The sequence below is a fragment of the Mobula hypostoma genome, chromosome 10, assembly GCF_963921235.1.
Source record: "Mobula hypostoma chromosome 10, sMobHyp1.1, whole genome shotgun sequence".
Classification (NCBI taxonomy): domain Eukaryota; kingdom Metazoa; phylum Chordata; class Chondrichthyes; order Myliobatiformes; family Myliobatidae; genus Mobula; species Mobula hypostoma.
Window position 1 is genome coordinate 38,077,570 of NC_086106.1, and position 22,415 is coordinate 38,099,984.

Sequence of the window (22,415 nt, forward strand, 5' to 3'; positions counted from 1 at the left end):
GTCCCAAGTCCCAAGCCCCAAGTCCCAAGTCCAAGTCCCAAGTCCCAAGTCCCAAGTCCCAAGTCCCAAGTCCCAAGTCCCAAGTCCCAAGTCCAAGGAACAGGGCTTCTTTTACTGTTGTTGCTTTGTCGCTTGGCATATTCTGTTAAGTTGTGTTCAATGTTGTTCTCCCAAGCATGGTGGACTTGCTAATTGGCGCCAGCATGTGTGGTGCCACTTGACGGCTGCCCACAGCATATCGTTGGGTTGTGTTGGTTGTGACACATTTCCCTGTACGTTTCGATGTACACCTGATAAATAAATCTGAATCTCTTCATTTCTTGTTCTTGTAACACTTAATAAAATTGTTGTCAGCAACAAGTTTTGTGCCTTGCTCTTGACTTCAGAAGAACCTCTGGATTGCAAATACACCAGCATCCAACAGAGGTTAACATCCTCAACCCCAGGATCAACTCGGTGAAACTCTTCTACACCATCTCCAAAGCCAGTATGTCTTTCCTCGAGTAAGGAGAGCAGAACTGCACGTGGTACTCCAGGCGTGGCCTCACCAGTTCCCCGTACAGCTGCAGCATAGCCTCCCTGCTCTTACATTCAGTTCCTCTAGCAATGAAGGCCGACACTGCATTGACATCCTCCAGCATTCTGAACCCCACCTTCTCAAAGTTCAAACTGCATACATTTAGAGCTACTGAACATTTTGTGACCTCAGTAAACATTTAGCAGCCGATGACGTCCTTATCGAAAAGCAGCTCCTACGCTGATGTAGTGAACATAACTGCCAATTTTCCCACACTCCACTGAATCTATTATTCTGTTTAAGCTCCACCCAATTAGACTCAAGCCTGTAAATCACCCGTGGATATCTGTTATCCTGTAAGCTGCAGTATTATAAACACAAGAGAATCCGCAGATAATAGAAATTCAGAGAAATGAAACACACACACACACACACACACACACACACACAATGCTGGAGGGACACAGCAGGTCAGGCAGCATCTTAGGAAATTTATACACTGGCAACGTTTTGGGTTGAGACCCTAATGAAGAGTATCAGCCCAAAATGTTGACCCTTTACTCCTTTCCATAGATGCTGCCGGACTTGCTGAGTTGCTCCAGCATTTTGTGTGTGTAGCCATACCATTAATTCATATCCCTCAATTAGGGAGCAGCCTGTAACTCACTCAGATGAATGTTGTATTCTACACACATTCCCCCAAATTACCTACTATTCTATGTATAACTCATTCAGAGCCCTCCAGAGAGATTTAACTCTGTACCTCACTTCCAAATGTCTATTATCACACATAAGCTCAAACCCTCAATTATATTCACGCTTTCTCTCACTGCTAAGATTCTGTTATTCTATGTATGTACCATCCAGCTAATTTCAGACTGTATTCACACCCAGGTATGTGTAATTCTACATAAATTATCTGAATCCGAGGAGATACTATAGCCTTTGGACAAGGACTTATTAGCACTGTCCCCTCTAAGCTGCACGGGTACACAGCCGCACAGTAACTGAAATGCTCCCGTGCATATAGCCTTTGTTGCTATACAGCTGGAATTTTCTTTCATTAATTTTGAAATCTATGTTAACACAACTGTGAAATACACTGTAATTATGTTAATGAATATAATCCATAAATTTTCTAAATAATAAATGTACCACAACCTTTGCTTTGAAACATTTTAGGGTTTCAATGCATTTACATTGTCAGTGTTTCAAGTTACAACACTGTTATAAATAAACTGGAACAATAAACACAGAATGGAAGTTAGTAGCTCATTCTTAATAAACTGCTGGCCTGCTGGCCTGCTGAAATCCAATGCCATCTAGTCAAAACATTTTACTTTTGCCATTGTGCCTGTCAGTTGTTTTGACTGCCTGGCATCATTTACTTGTAAGCTGTGGTTTGTGTTTGTTTGATGTGAAAAATTCCATATTCTGTCTTTTTTGATAAGTCATCAAAATATTAGATTTTTCAATTTTCATTCCAAATATTCATGGTACACATTTTACAAAAAAAAACACTAAAAAATGTTGCACAGTTTTCAGGTTGTGTAAAACTTCCTGCTGTAAAAAAAATTAGAGGGAACATTGGCTGTTAGGATGGGAAATAGCTTTTCTCCCCGGGCTGATCACTGAACTCCCTGCTATCATCCAGGTCTCATCACGTATGGAAAGCCAGTAGCATTATATTGTTTACTTTTTAATCTGTTTAAATACACCTTATGCTAAATGTCAACCTGCTGGAATATAATTTATTGGTGGTAATACTACTCCATGTGTTGTGTGTGAATTATATAGTGGCATGCAAAGGTTTGGGAACCCTGGTCAAAATTTCTGTTACTGTGAATAGCTAAGTGAGTAAAAGATGAACTGATTTCTAAAAGGCATAAAGTTAAAGATGACACATTTCTTTAATATTTTAAGCAAGATTACTTTTTTTTCTTTCCGTCTTTTACAGTTTCAAAATAACAAAAAAGGAAAAGGGCCCGAAACAAAAGTTTGGGCACTCTGCATGGTCAGTACTTAGTAACACCCCCTTTGGCAAGTATCACAGCTTGTAAATGCTTTTTGTAGCCAGCAAAGAGTCTTTCAATTCTTGTTTGGGGGATTTTCACCCATTCTTCTTTGCAAAAGGCTTCTAGTTCTGTGAGATCTTTGGGCTGTCTTCCATGCACTGCTCTTTTGAGGTCTATCCACAGATTCTCGATGATGTTTAGGTCGGGGGATTGTGAGAGCCATGGCAAAACCTTCAGCTTGCACCTCTTGAGGTAGTCTATTGTGGATTTTGAGGTGTGTTTAGTATCATTATCCTGTTGTAGAAGCCATCCTCTGTTTAGCTTCAGCTTTTTTACAGATTGTGAGATGTTTGCTTCCAGAATTTGCTGGTATTTAATTGAATTCATTCTTCCCTCTACCAGTGAAATGTTCCCCGTGCCACTGGCTGCAACACAAGCCCAAAGCATGAGCGATCCACCCCTGTGCGTAACAGCTGGAGGGGTGTTCTTTTCATGAAATTCTGCACCCTTTTTCCGCCAAAAAGTTCTATTTTAACTTCATCAGTCTACAGGACTTGTTTCCAAAATGCATCAGGCTTGTTTAGATGTTCCCTTGTGAACTTCTGACACTGAATTTTGTAGTGAGGTTGCAAGAAAGGTTTTCTTCTGATGACTCTTCCATGAAGGTCATATTTGTGCAGGTGTCACTGCACAGTAGGACAGTGCACCACCACTCCAGAGTCTGCTAAATCTTCCTGAAGGTGTTTTGCAGTCAAACGGGGGTTTTGATTTGCCTTTCTAGCAATCTTATGAGCAGTTCTCTCGGAAAGTTTTCTTGGTCTTCCAGACCTCAACTTGACCTCCACTGTTCCTGTTAACTGCTATTTCTTAATTACATTATGAACTGAGGAAATGGCTACCTGAAAACACTTTGCTATCTTCTTATAGCCTTCTGCTTTGTGGGCATCATTTATTTTAATTTTCAGAGTGCTAGGCAGCTGCTTAGAGGAGCCCATGGCTTCTGATTTTCCGGACAAGGTTTGATGAGTTAGGGTATTTATAAAGCTTTGAAATTTGCATCACCTGGCCTTTCCTAACAATGACTGTGAACAAGCCATAGCCCTAACAAGCTAATTAAGGTCTGTGACTTTGTAAAAGTTAGCTGAGAGCTCGAATCTCTTGGGGTGCCCAAACTTTTGCATGGCGCTCCTTTCCTTTTTTTTCCACTCTAAAATTGTACAAACCAAAAATAACACACTAATCTTGGTTAAAATGTTGAAAAGAATGTTTCATCTTTAACTTTATGACTTTTGGAGATCAGTTCATCTTCTACTCGCTTAGCTATTCACAGTAACAGAAATTTTGACCAGGGGTGCCCAAACTTATGCATGCCACTGTATGTACTGTGTTGTACACCTTGGTCCGGAGGAACATTGTTTCATTTGGCAGTCTACATGGACATGACTGAAAGACATCAGCTTGAACTCGAACCTCAACTTGATTCCCATCTGTAATGAATTCCACCTATCCATCATTACACGTGGGCCAAGATGTCAGCACGAAGGTACGACAGCACCGTTCCTTTCTCGGAAGTTTGCGTAGATTCAGCACGTCACTAAAAACTTTGTCAAACTCCTATGAAGTATCCTCACTGGCTGTATCATGGCTTACGTAAAAATACCAGTGCCCAGGAATGGAAAAGACTACACAGAATGGTGGATACAACCCAGTCCATCACAGGCAACGCACACCCCACGACCGAGCTCATTTACAAGGAGCGCTGGCGTAAGCAAGCTGCAGCCATCATCAAGGGCCCCACAAACCAGGCTATGCTCTCTTCTCACCACTACCATCGGGCAAGAGATACAGGAGTGTCAGGGCCCACACCACCAGGTTTAGGAACAGTTATTACCCGACATCCATCAGGCTCCTGAACCAGTGTGGATAGCTCCGGTTACCTCAACACTGAACTGATTCTAAGACCTACAGACCCAAAGACTTTCACAGCTCATATTCTCGGTAATTTTTTAATTGCACAGAATGTTTTTTGCACGTTGGCTGTTTGTCTGTCTTTGTTTATGCGTAGTTTCTCATAAATTCTATTGTACTTCTTTATTTCCCTGTAAATGCTGCAAGAAAACAGCTCAGGGTATTACATGATTAACATATACATTCCTTGATAGTAAATTTACTTTGAAATTGAACTTTGAACCACATGCCAATTTAAGACTCGTGCCCAGGTATCAAAATAACATGTGCTCATGGAAGTTCTGGAATGGCTGATGAATAGCTTTTGTTCCTAGGAGTCATCTGGATTCAATGCATTTTTCACATAAAATCCCAAATCCAGACTATTTCCCAGGAAGCCCAGTGACTGGCAATCCACTCTGTGCTTTTTCCCAGCACAAGCGATGCTTGAGCAGAACATGGTTTCCATGCAGGTTAGGATTAGTAAGTCTGGATGTGCTATTTTATGCCGTAGCAAGGCAGCACTTGTGGTTCACCCTCAGCGCAACTTATTTCACTCTGTGTTGATGCATATACAACAAATAAAACTAATTTGAACAGAAGTTCAAAAATTCAAATACATTTGTTATCAAAATACATATATGTCACCATGTACAAGCCTGAGATTCATTTTCTTGTGGGCATTCACAGTAAATACAAGACAGACAATTGAGTCAATGAAAATCCGGCATAGGACAAAGTCAGACAAGCACCCAGTGTTCAAAACACAGCAGATTTTGCAAGTACACAAGAGAAATAATAATAATAATAATAATAAATAAGCAATAAATGTCAAGAATATGAGTTGTAGAGTCCTTGAAAGAGAATCCAGAGGTTGTGGAATCGGTTCAGTGTTGGTGTGAGTGAAGTTAACCCCTCTGGATCAAGAGGCTGATGGTTGAGGGGTAATAACTCTCCCTGAACCTGGTGGTGTGGACCCTCAGGCTCCTCAACCTTGTTCCTGATGGCAGCAGTGAGAAGACAGCAAGGCCTGGGTGGAGATCTCTTTCTCCATCCAGATGCAACAGGCTGACTTCTCCTTTACACTGTCCCGACCTGACAAAGATCCAAGCACCTCCTACAGACCCCCTGCAGCTTCAAAAGTCAAAAACAAAGTCAAGTTTATTGTCAAATATACAAGTAAAGATAATGATGAATATTAGCTACCATGCTACCCCTATAAAAAATTAGCTTTCTATGACAGCTGCATGTAGAAACATTGAAACGTACAGTAAAGTCCATTGTTTGTACCACTGACCAACAGTCTGAGGATGTGCCGGGGCCGGGCTGCAAGTGTCGCCACAGTCTGTGTGCCATCATAGTATGCCCACAATTTACTAATCCTAACCTGTAGGTCTTCTGGGAATGTGGGAGGAAACTGGAGCACCCAGGGGAAATCATCATGGTCACAGGGAGAATGTACAAACTCCTCAGACAGTGGAGGAAATTGAACCTGGATCATCTGATCGCCAGCACCATAAAGCTTTACACCAACCGCTACACTACCATGCCTCCAAGAAAGCACAGGTACAATACAGAACTTATTCACAGCAGCAGCACAGACACAGAGCATCATCAGCAAAAATAACACAAGGAACACACAATAAACACACAATTACAATAGTAAAAAATGATATTAATCCTGAATCAATAACAAATTATGTTGTGTTTAAGCAAAAATCTAGACTCAAGGCTGTAAACCAGAGGCCCCAAAGCCCCAAGAATGACTAGGCCAAACAATGCCTCGGATTATTTTAGAGGAACTAAATTTTCAACACGGAAATAAAGTAGCCGTCTGAGCCACATTCAAAGTTTGTCCATATTTTATGCCATTTGGTAAGCATAGCTGGCTAATCAAAGCAACCTCTTACCTTTTGCAGGCTTGTGGGGTTTAGTTGAGTCTTGTCAATAATTTTTATTGCCACCTGGAAGATAAAAAGAGGGTAACAAGTTAAGTCAGGCTTGGTACCTGAGAGAAATGGAACAGACCAATCAGGACATATAATACAGGGGAGATACAGGGGAGGGAGAACAAGGGGGTCGCTGACTTGGGGGGGGGGGGGTATATGACTCTATGAGTGCCAAGCCCAGTGCAGTGCAACTTTCTCAACAGTTTCAGCTACACACTTTGCTCCAATGGACTGGAATTGGAATTGATTTTTAATACCAAGTGTATCGAGATGCAGTGAAAAGCTTCAGTAACACACACAGAAACACAGTGCTAGAGGATCTCAGCAAGTCAGGCAGCATCTGTGGAGAGGAATAAACAGTCAATATATCTGGCGAAGACCATTCATCAGAATGATTTACTCTCCTCCATAGATACTACCTGACCTGCTGAGTTTCTCTAGCAATTTATGTGCGTTGCTCAAGATTTCAGCAACTGCAAACTCTTTTGTGTTTATGACAGTGAAAAAGATGGTCTTACATTCTGCATTGAGGTAGAACATGGTAAAACAATTAACAGAATGCAAATTTCAAAAAAGATACAGAGAAAGTGTAGTGTAGGTAAACAATAATGAGGTAGATCGTGAGGTCAAGAGCCCATCTTATCAGACTAAGGAATCATTCAATACTCTTATGACAATGGGATAGAAGCTGTCCTTCAGAATGGTGACAAGTGCTTTCAGGTTTTTGTATCTTCTGTCTGATGAAAGGGGAAGAGAAAAGAGAAGATCTTTGATTATGCTGTCCACTTTTCTGAGGCAACAAGAGTGTAGACAGGGTCCATGGTGGTTGGTTAGTTTCTGTGATATGCTAAACGATGCCTACAGCTCTCTACAGTTCCCTGCGGTCAACGGCACAGCAGTCACTGCACAAGGCCGTGATACTGACCTGTGCCTACAACTCTCTGCAGTTCCCTGCGGTCAACGGCACAGCAGTCACTGCACAAGGCCGTGATACTGACCTGTGCCTACAACTCTCTGCAGTTCCCTGTGGTCACCGGCAGAGCTGTTACCAAGACTACAGAAATGTAAGATATAAACCAGCCCATCTCATGCCAAGTCCTCCCCACCACTGAGCACATTTACTTGGAGCGCGGTCACAGGAATGCAGCATCAATCAGCAAGGACCCTCACCTTCTCTTCTCTTGCTACTACCATCAGATAGGAGGTGTAATTAGTGTGCGATCACTCGAATTAAGTACAATGTTCTCCAAAGGGGTTGTCTGTCGGTGGGTCCCCATGTGGCTATAGAGACCGATCCAGGATCCACATATCCTGGTGCAGTGTGGACATGAGTAAGTGGTGACTGTGGTAGGTGACCGGGTCTTTTAGTTGTTCACTCTCTCCTTTCCCAGCTGCTGCTTGTTCTCTTCAGCACGAGGAGGTTGCTCTCATGTAGTGCAGCTCCCTCTTCAACAGATTTCTTCCATCTAATCTATTGACTGCAATGTCTTCCCAGTTTTTAGATGTGATGTTGAACTTCTTCAGGAGGGTGTTGATCAAGGTAAAATTTATTATCAGAGTACAAAGATGTCACCACATACAACCCTGAGATTCTTTTTCCTGTGGGCATACTTAGCAAATCTATAGAACAGTAACTGTAAACAGGATCAATGAACAACTAACTGTGTAAATGCAATTATAAATAAATAGCAATAAATAACAGATATTAAATAACATGAAAGAGCATGAAATAACAAGATAAAATGAGAACATCGGTTGTGGGAACACCTAAAATAGAATGTGTGTAGTTCTCCCTTTTTTCATGAGCCTGATAGTTGAGGGGTAGTGACTGATCCTAAACCTGGTGGTGTGAGTCCTGAGGCACCTATACTTTCTACCTGATGGCAGCGGTGAGGAAAGAGCATGGCCTGGGTGGTGAGGATTTTTGATGATGGATGCTGCTTTTCTCTGGCAATGTTTCACATAGATGTGCTCAGTGGTTGGGAAGGCTTTACCTGTGATGTAGTGGGCCAAATCCACTACCTTTTGTAGGATTTTCTGCTCAAAGGCATTGGTGTTCTATACCAGGCCATAATGCAGCCAGTCAGCACACTTTCCACCACACATCTATACAAGTTTACCAAGGTTTCGATAACATGCCGAACCTCTGCAGACTCCTGAGGAAGTAGAGGCACTGTCATGCTTTCTTTGCAATTACATTTATATGATGGCCCAGGACAGGTCCTCTGAGGTAGTGACACCCAGGAATTTAAAGTTACTGACCCTTTCCACCTTTAATCCTCTGACAAGTACTGGCTCATAGACCTCTGGTTTCCCTCTCAAAGTCTACAATCAGTTCCTTGGTCTTATTGAATTATCTTTGAAGTGCTTCCTTTGCCTACAACTCTCTGTAGTTTCTTGTGGTCACCGGCAGAGCAGTTACCACACAAGGCCATGATGCTGAACGGTGCCTACAACTCTCTGTAGTTCCTTACTGTGCGATGGCTTACTGACCTTCCTTCAACAATCTGTTTGACGAGACGTGAGTTAGTACCCATTGGAGTTGCTGTTGCTTTTTTGTGGTGGAAATTCTGTTCATGTTGGCCTTCTCCAGTACGCTGGTGTTAGTGCGTCCTTCCTCCCAGCTGATCCTCAAAATCTTCCACAAAGGTCTTTGTTGGTGTTGTCCAGGTGTCTGCTGTAGGTGTTCCTTGATTCAACTCCAAACAGTAATGTAAGAAAGGCTCCATAGAAAAGATGTTTTGTTTGGATTGGTAGGTTGTGGTCTTCAAAGACTCTTTTCCTTAGTCTTGCATCAGCTCCACGAGCATTACTCAGGAGGTGGCTGATCTCTGAGTCGGTGTCTGCTTTTGAGGGGAGAACGCTACCAAGACAAGGAAAGAAGTCTACATTTTCAAGGGTGATATTGTCAGCTTTTATGGAGGGCTGGCTGTGTAGTGGCTGATACCGGAGCTGTGTCTTTTTAGATTCAAAACAAGACTCTGGGCTTGGGAAAGGCATTCAGGATACATTGGAGGTCTTCCTCAGAGTGTGCTGTGATGGTGCTGTCATCCGCATACTGAAGCTCCATGATAGGCGTGATGCTGACCTTGTTCTTTGAACCGGTCAAAGTTGAACAGCCTGCTGTCCATTCTACACAGGATAGGGATTCCCAGCGGCAGGTCTTGGTCAATGAGGTGAAGGACGGCAAATCGGGTGGGTGCAATGATACACTAGACAGTGAAGGGTTCTGATGCCGTGCGACTATTGCTGAGTACTGAGACTGACATGCCATCTTGCAGTAGCCTCGGTATTCATAAGTACTTCTTCAGGTAGCAGGAGTCAATCGATGAGAATACGTACAAGCACTTGGCCTGTTGTTGAGATGGGGGAGATGCCTCTGTCATAAGCTTTATCTCCCCTCTTGAATAGGTTACTATTACAGCATCCCTGAGCTCTGTGGGGAGCTTTTCCTTTTTCTGGACTTTCAGGATCAAGGCACGTATGTGGTGCAGGTGTGCTGGTCCACCTTCCTTGAAGATGTCGGCTGGAACCCGTGGCTTTGTTGCTCTTCAGGGTCTTGATGGCATCACGGACTTCTCTCACAGTGTCTTCTCTCGCAGGTCCCTGGGGGAACTGGTTCATAACCTTCGGCTCAGCCATGCTGTTGTGGTTAAGAAGCTCTTGAAAGTGTTCTCTCCATCGATACAGAAGTCTCAAGTCCCACAACACCAGGTTCAGGAGTAGTTATTACCTTCCAGCCATCAAGTTCCTGAACTGACGTGAATAACTTCACTCACCTCAAATGTGAATTAATTAATGACCTGTTGTCACTCCCTCGCTGTGTTCTGTTTTGGTATGACAAATAAAAATGAAGAATGTTATTGTGGTGAGCTTGAGTTCTTGCACACAAAGCTCAAAATGCTTAAAAAGGGGAACTGCGAACAGGCAGCACTGTGGCCGGTGTATTAACTCTCAGTACAAGCAGGCTGGAGCATCACCTGCTCCGGAGGCTGGCTGAGACAGTGAGCCCTGGTTCCTGGGGACGGATGGCAGAGGGCTCCATCTGGTTTGACTGCCCAGCAAAGTCCTGGGGGTATGTCCCTGCCCAGCAAAGTCCTGGGGGTACGTCCGTGCCCAGGTAGCTGTGTCAAAAGCACATGCGCGTCCCCAGGTAATATAGAGATGTTTTAAGACCGTTGGGCACCTTGGGGATAAATGTGACTCTCAATGAGGATGGGTTAGTCTGGTTAGTCTTGTTTGTAATGAGATTGAACAATAGTCCTGTCGTGGTTTGAATTTATAATAAATGTATTCTTGTAAAAATAAGAGAAAGGAAGTGTTGCCGGGATAACATGACCCTTTGGTGTTCCCTCAGATTCAGATTCAGTCTGATTAATCTGTACAGCAAAACACACAGTGAAATGCGTCACTTGCGTTGGGATGCACTGGTCGCAGTTCTCAGGCGTCGTCACACATTCTGGCTGTAGCATGCCCACGATGTTAAAGGAATATCACAGGCAACATCAACAACAGAACAACTACAACAAAAGAAGAACAGCAGGACTCCCTCCCTCCCTCCCTCTCTCACTCCCTCCAATGCACGCACACTGTCCTTCAGCCCCGGACAGGCCGCCTTCCACTCCCACCCTCCAGGTTCAAGATTTACCTGTCACGTGTACAGTACATCAAAACACGCAAACAGTATTGTGCAGAAGTCCAGGGCATAAATATATAGCTGGGGTGCCTAAGACTTTGCTACAGTATTGTGGCAATCTTATGCATTGCCTCAAAAAAAAATTTCATGACATCTGTGAGTGATGATAAACCCGATTCTGATAGGGGTTTCCGTTGTGGACAGAGAGTGGGAAGGGGGAAGGGGGCAGGGAAAGGGGACTCATGGTTGGGGGAGAAAGGGGACAGGAGTGAGAAGCAGCAGAGAGACATTCTGTACTGATCAATAAACCAATTGTTTGGAATCAAATGACCTTGCTTGGTGTCTGAGGACTGGGTATGTCTGTATCCGTACCAACCTCCCCCACCGTGCACCCCCCCCCCGCCTCTAGTATTCCTTCTCTGCCACCTGTCCCACACCCCTCCCATGGCGCTCCACCCTCATCATTCCCAACACCCATTGCTCCTCCCTCCACACTTACAAACTCGTTCTCCACTCCACATTGACAAATACAGTACCCTGCAGAAGCCTTAGGCACCCGAGCTCTATATTTTTTTATACATAGATGAGACCTTTGCATAGTACTGTACAGTGAAATGCATTGGTTTGCATTAAGAACCAACAGACCTGGTGGCAGCCAGCAAGTATCAGCACGCATTCAGGCACCAACGTAACATGCCCACAAAGTTCAGCAGAACAACACAGAACACAACAAACAACACCAGTGAAACAAGTCCTGGTCCCCCCTCCTTACCAGCCACTCCTGCACACACACAGTCCTCGATTCCCAAGATTTTAGCCACCAGCAGACTGGTGAATTCACCCTGATTGGGCCCCAGCGTCCCCAGCAGACTCGCAGAGATCACAGACACAGGCTCTAGCCATCGGGCCTCAACTTCTGGACTCAGAACATTGCTGGCATAGATACAGTGGCTTCTCCCCTGGGTGCCAATGACTACCAGAGGACATCCTTTTAAAGTGAGTGGAGCAAAGCTTAGGGGGATGTCAGAGTTAGACCATGAGACCATAAGACATAGGAGCAGAAGTAGGCCATTTGGCCCATTGAGTCTGTTCTGCCATGCAATCACAGCTGATCCTTTTTATTTTTGAGTTGAGGGTTCTCTCTCTACCACGGAGAGCGGCAGCTACCTGGGGTGGTGGTAGAGGTTTATACAATAGGATGGCCACATGGATGAAAGAAGAATGGCGAGTCCTTCCAGAATCTTCTGTGGTGCTCCTTAAAGTAAAGGCCCATGGATCCTTCGAGGCAGTTGGACGGGCCAGTGAGGCAATTGGGGAATTTTACTTTATTGAACGAGGTACAGGATACAGGGTCTGTGTGATCAGGAGGAAATGCTTGCAAGGATCAACAGAGTTACTGTTCCACCTTCACTGGCAGAACTGGTGATGCTGGAACTGCATTCAGGCCACCCCTGGGTTACAAAGGTCAACCTGGCATACAAATGAGCTCTCACAACGCTATTAAATTCTAAACACCGATTCACATCGGGTGGCGCAGCGGCGTAACGGTTAGTGCAATACTTTACAGCAAAAGCGATCACGGACTGCGGTTCAATTCCTGCCACTGTCTGTAGGCCCAGGACCACGTTGGTTTCCTCTGGGGGCTCCGGTTTCCTCCCACCTTCCAAAGACGTTCGATTAGGGTTAGTAAACTGAGCCCACGCGATGCTGCAGCCGGAGGCATGACGACACCGAGGGCTGTCTCCGGCACAGTCCTCGGACTGCTTTGGTTGTTGGCACAAACAATGTATTTCATTGTATGTTTTGATATTTTGTTGGACGAGCCCCGATCTTTCTTTCTTTCTAACCTTTCCAGCTTTGTTCCCATGAAAAACAGAACTAATTTCATCTCGTTCTGTAATTGTTCCTTCGTTTCAGTCTTACGTGGTTTTGACGCCAGTTAATACAATACTGTGGAGGTATGGCTACAATGTCAAGAGATTTTGGTCTGTTTTGTGATTTATGGACAAAATCAGCTAATGAACATCTGTAAAAACGGAACCCATCCATTGCCCAGGGCCGACCTGACACCACAGCTTACGCACACTGTATTCTGGTCTGGTCACCCGGCCACAGGAAGGATGGAATTGTACTGGGCGGCTGCAGAGGAAATTTATGCGGATGTGACCAGCACTCAGAAGTTGTAGCAACAAGAAAGAGTGAAAATACCAGGGCTCATTTGCATGGAGCAGACGAGACTGAAGAGAGACTTTAACTGAGATCTTTAATTAAAAGATCTTTTACAAAAAGATTACAAGCCGTGGTTTAATCAGGAGGATTTACTTCAGCTGGTTGAGGGATGAAAGCACAACAAAATAGTGGGGGAGTCTCGGACCAGCGTGCACAGCCTCAGAATAGAGGGACATCCCTTTAGAACAGGGTCGAGGAGGAATTTCAAGGTGGTGAATCATTGCCAGAGATGGCTGTGCAGGGCAAGGGACCAGGAGTATTCAAAGTGAAGGGTGATAGGTTCTTTGATTAGTCGGGGCATCAAAAGTTGCAGGGAGAAGGCAGGAGAATGGAGTTGAGAGGGTTAATGAATCAGCCATGATAGAATGGCTCAGCAAACTCGATGGGCCAAATGGACTAATTCTGTTTCTACGTCTTATGGAGATTTAAGATAGCTGATAGAAGGAATGCATGGTAGAGGCAGAAACACATATTTAAGTGATGTGTACTGATATCTGTCACACACAGGGTCCTAGTGCCGGCATGCTGGATTAGACCAGATATGGAAACATTGAGCAAAATGGTCTCAGTGTCACAAATGATGACGGTTCCTCATAACATTTTTCCAACACCAAAATACTTCTCTTCTACTGGCTTTGATATGCTCTTTCATTCATGTTTCCTTGATATTGGAGCAGGCTGTTCATCCCATCGAGTTAAGCAATCCCATGAAGCCCATTGGCCGTAAGACCACAAGGCCGTAGTACACAGAATTAGGTCATTCAACTCATTGAATCTGCTCAGCCACTTCATCTTGGCTGATTTATTATCCCTCTCACCACCCATTCTGCAGACTTCCTGCTTCCTCGACCCTTGCTGCCCTCTGCCTATCTTCATATTGCAGCCACGAAGCCATTGATTCCGTCATCGAAATCACTGACATATAACGTGAAAAGAATCGGTTCCAACACAGACCCCTGCAGAACACCAGCGGTCAACCGGAAAAGGCCCTCTTTATTCCCACTTTGCTCCTGCCAGTTAGCCAATCCTCTATCCATGTTGGTATCTTCCCTGTAATATCATGGGCTTTTAACCGGTTAAGCAGCCTCATGTGCGGCAGGCACCTTGTCAAAGGCCTTCTGAAAATCCAAGTACACAACATCCATGATTCTCCTTTGTCTATCCTGCTGGTTACTTCCTCAAAGAATTCCAACAGATTTGTCAGGAAGGATTTTCCTTTAAAGAAACCATGCTGACTTTGGCCTATTTTAGGGTTCGTGCACCTTCAAGTACCCCAGAAACCACATCTTTAATAATCGACTCCGCCATCTTCCCAACAACTGACTGGCCTATAACTTTAAACATGAGAAATTCTGCAAATGCTGGAAATCCAAAGCAACACACACTAAATGCTAGAGGAACTCAGCAGGTCCAGCAGCATCTATAGAAACAGTCCATGGTTCGGTTCAAGACCCTTCTTCAGGACTGGAAAGGACGGGGAAAGATCTGGAATAAACAGGTGGGCAGAGGGGAAGGAGGATGTCTCGAAGGTGCTGGGCGAAGCCAGGTGGGTAGGAAAGATAAAGGGGTGGAGAAGAAGGAATCTGATAGGAGCTGAGAGTGAGCCACAGGAGAAAGGGAAGGAGGAGGGGGCCCAGGAGAGGTGATAGGCAAGTGAGAAGAGGTGGGAGGCCAGAGTGGGGAACAGAAGAAGAAGGGAGGGGGAGGGGGAGGGGAAATTTTTTTACCATAAGAGTGCCATCAGATTGGAGGCTACCCTGACAAATACCAAGGTGTTGCTCCTCCATCTTGAGCAGTGGGGGTCATGGACTGAGCGTCAAAACGAGAAAGGGAATTGGAGTTTAATAGTTTGGCCATTGGAAAGTTCTGCTTTTGGTGGATGGAGCAAAGGTGCTCGATGAAGCAGTCTCCTCATTTATGACAGGTCTCAGGTCTCACCAGTGTAGGTGAGGCCACATCAGGGACACCAGACACAATAGAAGACCCCCAGCAGATTAATTTTCTGTTTTTTGTTTCCCTCCTTTCTTAAAAAGTGGAGTGGCAGTTGCAATTTTCCAGTCCGTAATCAATTGATTCTTGAAAGATCATTACATCCAGTACTGTGCAGAAGTCCAAGGCTCAAATATATAGGAGGGTGGAAATTTGGCATTGTTCCCATTGACATGCATTGACTTTCATAGATGCCCCATAGAAAGCATCCGGATATATCACAGCTCAGTTCAGTAATGGGTCTGCCTGTGACCGGATCCATCGGGATAAATCACGATGGTCTGGGTACAGTAACGACTCTGCCCCTGACCGGATCCCATCGGGATAAATCACGATGGTCTGGGTACAGTAACGTCTCTGCCCCTGACTGGATCCCATCGGGATAAATCACGATGGTCTGGGTACAGTAACGACTCTGCCCCTGACCGGATCCCATCCGAATAAATCACGATGGTCTGGGTACAGTAACGACTGTGCCCCTGACCGGATCCCATCGGGATAAATCACAGCTCAGTATGGTAATGGCTCTGCCCCTGACTGGGTCCCATCGGGATAAATCACAGCTCGGTATGGTAATGGCTCTGCCCCTGACCAGATCCCATCCGGATAATTCACAGTCGGTATGGTAATGGCTCTGCCTGTGACCACGAGAAACTGCAGAGAGTGGTGGAGAATGGAAAAATCCTAGGCAAATGTATACAGCTAGGGTGCCTAAGACCTTTATTACTTACTTTATTGTTGCCGAACAATTGATACTAAAACGTACAATCATCACAGTAATATTTGATTCTGCGCTTCGCGCTCCCTGGAGTACAAATCGAGAGAAAATATAATAAAAATGTAAATTGTAAGTCGTAAATAGAAAATAGAAAAGGGAACACTCCCTGCCCCTGGCACTCTTTCTCTGTTATCTGTCCCACACCCTTCCCATGGCGCTCCACCCTTGCTATTTCCAACATGCTCTGCTCCCTCCAGATTTACAGATTTGCTCTCCGCTCCATGTTGACAAACAGAACACTGTGTAAAAATCTTAGGCTCCCTAGCTCGATATGTGTGCCCGGTATTGTAGCTCAGCACAACATGAAAACCAGTCTCACGTCCATGGGCTCTGTCTGTACTCCCCACTGCTTCATTAAAGCATCCAGCACAATCAAAGACCCCACCAAGGACATTCTCTCTTCTCCTTCCTCCCACTGGGCAGAAGATACAAGAGACTGATACAAATCACCAGGTTCAAGGACACCTTCTATCCCACTGTTATCAGACTATTGAATAGTCCCCAGCATGATCACACACACATCACAGCGCTAAGCAGTACTGCATCTGTATTGTACTGTCACAGTACTTTTCTATTTGTGCGCTGTAGCACTTATTTTATTTGCAGTTATTTTGTAAATAACACTGTCCTTTGCATTTCTGGTCAGATGCTAACTGCATTTCATTGGCTTTGTACCTGTACTCGGCACAATGACAATAAAGTTGAATCTAATCTAATCTAATGATAGGATGGACTCTTGACTTCATGGTCTATGTTATTGTGGCCCTTGCACCTTTCCGTCTGCCTACAGCACACTTTCTCTGTAACACCTGTTCTGAATTGCTTTTACTGCCTTTCCCGCAACTTGCACACTGCACTTGCAGGTTTTTGCAAATAAAACGATGTGAGGCATTTTATGTTTAAGAAAAACCATACCAACTCATTTACTGGTGAACGCAGCAGGCCAGGCAGCATCTCTAGGAAGAGGTGCAGTCGACGTTTCAGGCCGAGACCCTTCGTCAGGACTAACTGAAGGAAGAGTGAGTAAGGGATTTGAAAGTTGGAGAGGGAGGGGGAGATGCAAAATGATAGGAGAAGACAGGAGGGGGAGGGATGGAGCCGAGAGCTGGACAGGTGATAGGCAAAAGGGGATACGAGAGGATCATGGGACAGGAGGTCCGGGAAGAAAGACAAGGGGGGGGAACCCAGAGGATGGGGCATTAGCTTTCCGCTAATGCCCCACCTCCCCCTCGTACCCCATCTGTTACTTATTTTTATACACATATTCTTTCTCTCACTCTCCTTTTTCTCCCTCTGTCCCTCTGAATATACCCCTTGCCCATCCCCTGGGTTCCCCCCCCCCCGCCACTTGTCTTTCTTCCCGGACCTCCTGTCCCATGATCCTCTCATATCCCCTTTGCCAATCACCTGTCCAGCTCTTGACTCCATCCCTCCCCCTCCTGTCTTCTCCTATCATTTTGGATCTCCCCCTCCCCCTCCAGCTTTCAAATCCCTTACTCACTCTTCCTTCAGTTAGTCCTGACGAAGGGTCTCGGCCTGAAATGTCGACTGCACCTCTTCCTAGAGATGCTGCCTGGCCTGCTGCGTTCACCAGCAACTTTGATGTGTGTTGCTTGAATTTCCAGCATCTGCAGAATTCCTGTTGTTTCCAACTCATTTATTGTACACCAAACACAAAACACAAAGTGTGGTAAAAGAAATTTCAAGCAATTACATCATCACGTCCGACCAGCCTCAAAGTGAAACCCCTACTCAATATCAGTGGTTGTGAGTTACGTACATTTTCCCCCAATTACACTACCCCGGAATTCACTAAAACCAGCACTGTGAGCCTGTCCCAATTACACTACCCGGGAATTTACTAAAACCAGCACTGTGAGCCTGTCCCAGTTACACTACCCGGGAATTCACTATAACCATTACACTACCCGGAATTCACTAAAACCAGCACTGTGAGCCTGTCCCAATTACACTACCCCAGAATTCACTAAAACCAGCACTGTGAGCCCGTCCCAATTACACTACCCGGGAATTTACTAAAACCAGCACTGTGAGCCTGTCCCAGTTACACTACCCGGGAATTCACTATAACCATTACACTACCCGGAATTCACTAAAACCAGCACTGTGAGCCTGTCCCAATTACACTACCCGGGAATTCACTAAAACCAGCACTGTGAGCCTGTCCCAATTACACTACCCGGGAATTCACTAAAACCAGCATTGTGAGCCTGTCCCAATTACACTACCCCGGAATTCACTAAAACCAGCACTGTGAGCCTGTCCCAGTTACACTACCCGGGAATTCACTATAACCATTACACTACCCGGGAATTCACTAAAACCAGCACTGTGAGCCTGTCCCAATTACACTACCCGGGAATTCACTAAAACCAGCACTGTGAGCCTGTACAAATTACACGACCCCGGAATTTCACTAAAACCAGCACTGTGAGCCTGTCCCAATTACACTACCCGGGAATTCACTAAAACCAGCATTGTGAGCCCGTCCCAATTACACGACCCCGGAATTCACTAAAACCAGCACTGTGAGCCCGTCCCAATTACACTACCCGGGAATTCACTAAAACCAGCACTGTGAGCCTGTCCCAATTACACTACCCGGGAATTCATTAAAACCAGCACTGTGAGCCTGTCCCAATTATACTACCCGGGAATTCACTCAAACCAGCACTGTGAGCCTGTCCCAATTACACTACCCGGGAATTCACTAAAACCAGCATTGTGAGCCCGTCCCAATTACACGACCCCGGAATTCACTAAAACCAGCACTGTGAGCCTGTCCCAATTACACTACCCGGGAATTCACTAAAACCAGCACTGTGAGCCTGTCCCAATTACACTACCCGGGAATTCACTAAAACCAGCACTGTGAGCCCGTCCCAATTACACTACCCGGGAATTCACTAAAACCAGCACTGTGAGCCTGTCCCAATTACACTACCCCGGAATTCACTAAAACCAGCACTGTGAGCCTGTCCCAATTACACGACCCCGGAATTCACTAAAACCAGCACTGTGAGCCCGTCCCAATTACACTCCCTGGGAATTTACTAAAACCAGCACTGTGAGCCTGTCCCAATTACACTACCCCGGAATTCACTAAAACCAGCACTGTGAGCCTGTCCCAATTACACTACCCGGGAATTCACTAAAACCAGCACTGTGAGCCTGTCCCAATTACACTACCCCGGAATTCACTAAAACCAGCACGGTGAGGCTGTCCCAATTACACTACCCGGGAATTCACTAAAACCAGCACCGTGAGCCTGTCCCAATTACACGACCCCGGAATTCACTAAAACCAGCACTGTGAGCCTGTCCCAATTACACTACCCGGGAATTCACTAAAACCAGCACCGTGAGCCTGTCCCAATTACACGACCCCGGAATTCACTAAAACCAGCACTGTGAGCCTGTCCCAATTACACTACCCGGGAATTCACTAAAACCAGCACTGTGAGCCTGTCCCAATTACACTACCCGGGAATTCACTAAAACCAGCACTGTGAGCCTGTCTGCCACCCGGCTCAGGTCCTGTGTTCCGTGGGCGAAGGAACAGCAGGCGCCTCTGGCTGATCCAGAGGTGTGTTGACATGCTCACGGTCACGTCTTGACAGCAGGAGCGTGGAAGCAGAATCCTCCAAACCTTGGTGACCTGTTTTAAGACGATCTATTGAAATACATTCAGTTTTTCCCCTCTTATCTGTGATAAAAGTCTTTTCTCTCCATTCCAAAACACAGAATAGACCATCATAAGGGGCCTAAGGGAATGTTGGTGTGCATCATGGTGAACAAAATCAAATGAGGCGGAAAGTAGGTCAACAGGAACCCAAGAGTGCTGTAGGCCAGGATTAGGTGCAAAGGATTTGAAGTTACTGAGGAGGGTGGAATGCTGTTGAGAGGATGGCCAGGCAGTCGTGGCATCAGGAATGAAATCACCTGGCACTCGTAACGGCTGCCCGTATACCAACTCAGCCGCGGGTGTCAGCAGGTTCTGTTCTGGAGGTGTTCTGAGCCCCAGCAGGACCCACAGGAGATAATCATGCCAACACTCATCTGTCAGCAAAGCCCTCACAGCAGCTCTTAAGGAGCAGTGGAACTGCCCGCATAGGCTTTTGGACTGTGGGTGATACACAGCCTAACACCATCACAGCCCAGGGGTCCGCAGTCAGAGGGAATTCCAGATGGGGTGCCAAACGGAGCAACCCAGGAACAGGTGAACGCCCGAGCCACGTCTGCGATCATTGTCAATGCTAGAGGGACGAGCTCTGGCCACCTGGTGGTACGGCCCATCACAGTAAGGAAGTGCGTGAAACCGCAGGGACAGAGGATCAACAAGGTCCACATTGACATGGTCAAACCGTCACTTGGCCCTCCAAAGGTGCCAATGGCGCCTGAACATGACGGTTAATTTTTGCCCACTGGCTCTCCACATAGGCTGCAGTCCGATTACACACTTCTGAGGCCCTGCCACACGAACTTTAATGCAACCAGTTTCTGTGAGGCCTTCTGGCCCGGATGTGAGAAGCGAAATATTGAATCAAAAACAGTCCATTTTCAGTTTGTGGACACAATGGGGCAAGGGTGACTGGTTGAGACATCACACTGGAGAGAAACCCCAGCTTCCCTGAACTTACCTGGACCTCTGCTCGGTAACTTGACCGGCTGCCATGTGGGCATAATCAACCCCGATGTGTTTGTCCACAGCCCCGTGAGAGGCAATCAGACACAGCATTATCTTCCCCTCCATATGTTGTACATCTGTTGTGAACTTGGATACGTAGGCCAGGTGGCATTGCTGCTGTGCAGACCAAGGGTCTGATATTTTGGCCATTACATACACAAGGGATTTGTGGTCAGCGAACGCTGTGAAGTGCTGACCCTCTAGAAGGAGACGAAAATAGCAGACAGTCAGGTAGCGACTGAGAAGCTCATGGTCATATGTGCTGTTCTTGCTCTCTGGGGGACGGAGCTGCCCGCTGAAGAAGGCGAGCGGCTGCCACAGGCCTCCAGCACAGCACAGTCTGAGGTGTCAGTAGCAATGGCTGTGGGTGCACTGGGGAGTGGATGCACCAGCAGGGTCGCTTTGGAAAGAGCTCGAATATCATCAAATGACCTGGTCGTGTCCGCTGGCCAGTCAAGCACGTGATTAGGGATATTGCCTTTTAGTGCACTATACAGGGGAAGCACAAGTTCAGCAGCTCGTGAAATGAAGCAGTGATAGAAATTCACCTTGTCTAAAAACTCCTGTAGATTTTTAGTAGTGCGGGGCAGTGGGAAATCCGTAATAGTTGCTACCTTTGCAGGGAGGGGTTTTGCACCTTCTGCGGAAATGCGTTGGCCCAGAAATTCAATGGTTGTCAACCCAAACTGGCATTTAGCAGGGTTAGTAATCAACCCGTGTTGGCTTAAGTGTTTGAACAGTGTGCAAAAATGAGATACATACCTGTATTCGGATTTGGATGCACAGGTGGCAAGTATAACGCCCAGGTAAACAAACTCTGAGCACAAAGTGCGGTAAAAGTACTTTACGTAATTACATCATTACATCAGACCAGCCTCTCAGAGTGAACCCCAACTCAATGTCAGTGGCTGTGAACTTTCAGCAATTATATAACCCTACACACTGATGTGATAAAACTGTCTGTGGGATGACATGCAAAACAAGTTTTATCACTGTTCCTCAGTAATGTGACAATAACAAAGCAATTATTCCCTGCTGGGTCTCTATCCTAGAATGTCTTCTCTGATCTCACTGTGAACACCCTCTCCGGTATCTCTCCCAACTTTCCCTGCACTTTCCAAAAGAAACCAGGCCAGTTACCGAGACTGCACTCCGGAATGCCGACTCAGCTACGGAACTTTGTTATCAAAGTGCTGGATTCCGAGGCATTGGGGGAGCTGACGGTTGACCAGCTGCATGGGATTGTGGGAATTGTAGTTCATATTACTCTACTGCGGCTCAGTACAGGAGGTCGACTGCACATGTGAGACCATCGTGGCAGGGGTGAACAAACAGCGACACACCACTCATGGGGGCCGTGGGCATAGAGTCTCGGCGATAGCTACCAAGAGAATGTTCCCAGCACAGCTGAACACAACTACAACAGGATTATGTGGAGACAGAAAGGCTGGAGAGGGTGTTCACGATAAAACAATGGTCCTCAGGTCACCAGGGATTAAAGTAACACAGAGACAGACAGACAGACAGACATGGGGAGGGAGGGAGAGAGAGAGAGACAGACATGGGGAGGGAAGGGGACGGAGGGGGAAGAGAGGGAGGGGGAAGAGAGGGAGGGAGGGAGGGGGAAGAGAGGGAGGGAGGGAGGGG

The 22,415-nt window shown here is 45.9% G+C and overlaps 1 protein-coding gene across 6 annotated transcripts in view; it reads right to left on the bottom strand.

Annotated features, from left to right (window-relative positions):
- The window catches only part of LOC134352848 (MAP/microtubule affinity-regulating kinase 4-like), a 255,135-nt gene that overhangs the window by 127,647 nt on the left and 105,073 nt on the right, over positions 1–22,415 (bottom strand). For all 6 annotated transcript variants that reach the window (XM_063060350.1, XM_063060355.1, XM_063060349.1 and 3 more), the window contains exon 3: positions 6,390–6,443. In XM_063060350.1, coding sequence (XP_062916420.1) covers positions 6,390–6,443 — 54 coding nt within the window. The remainder of the gene's footprint in view (positions 1–6,389; positions 6,444–22,415) is intronic.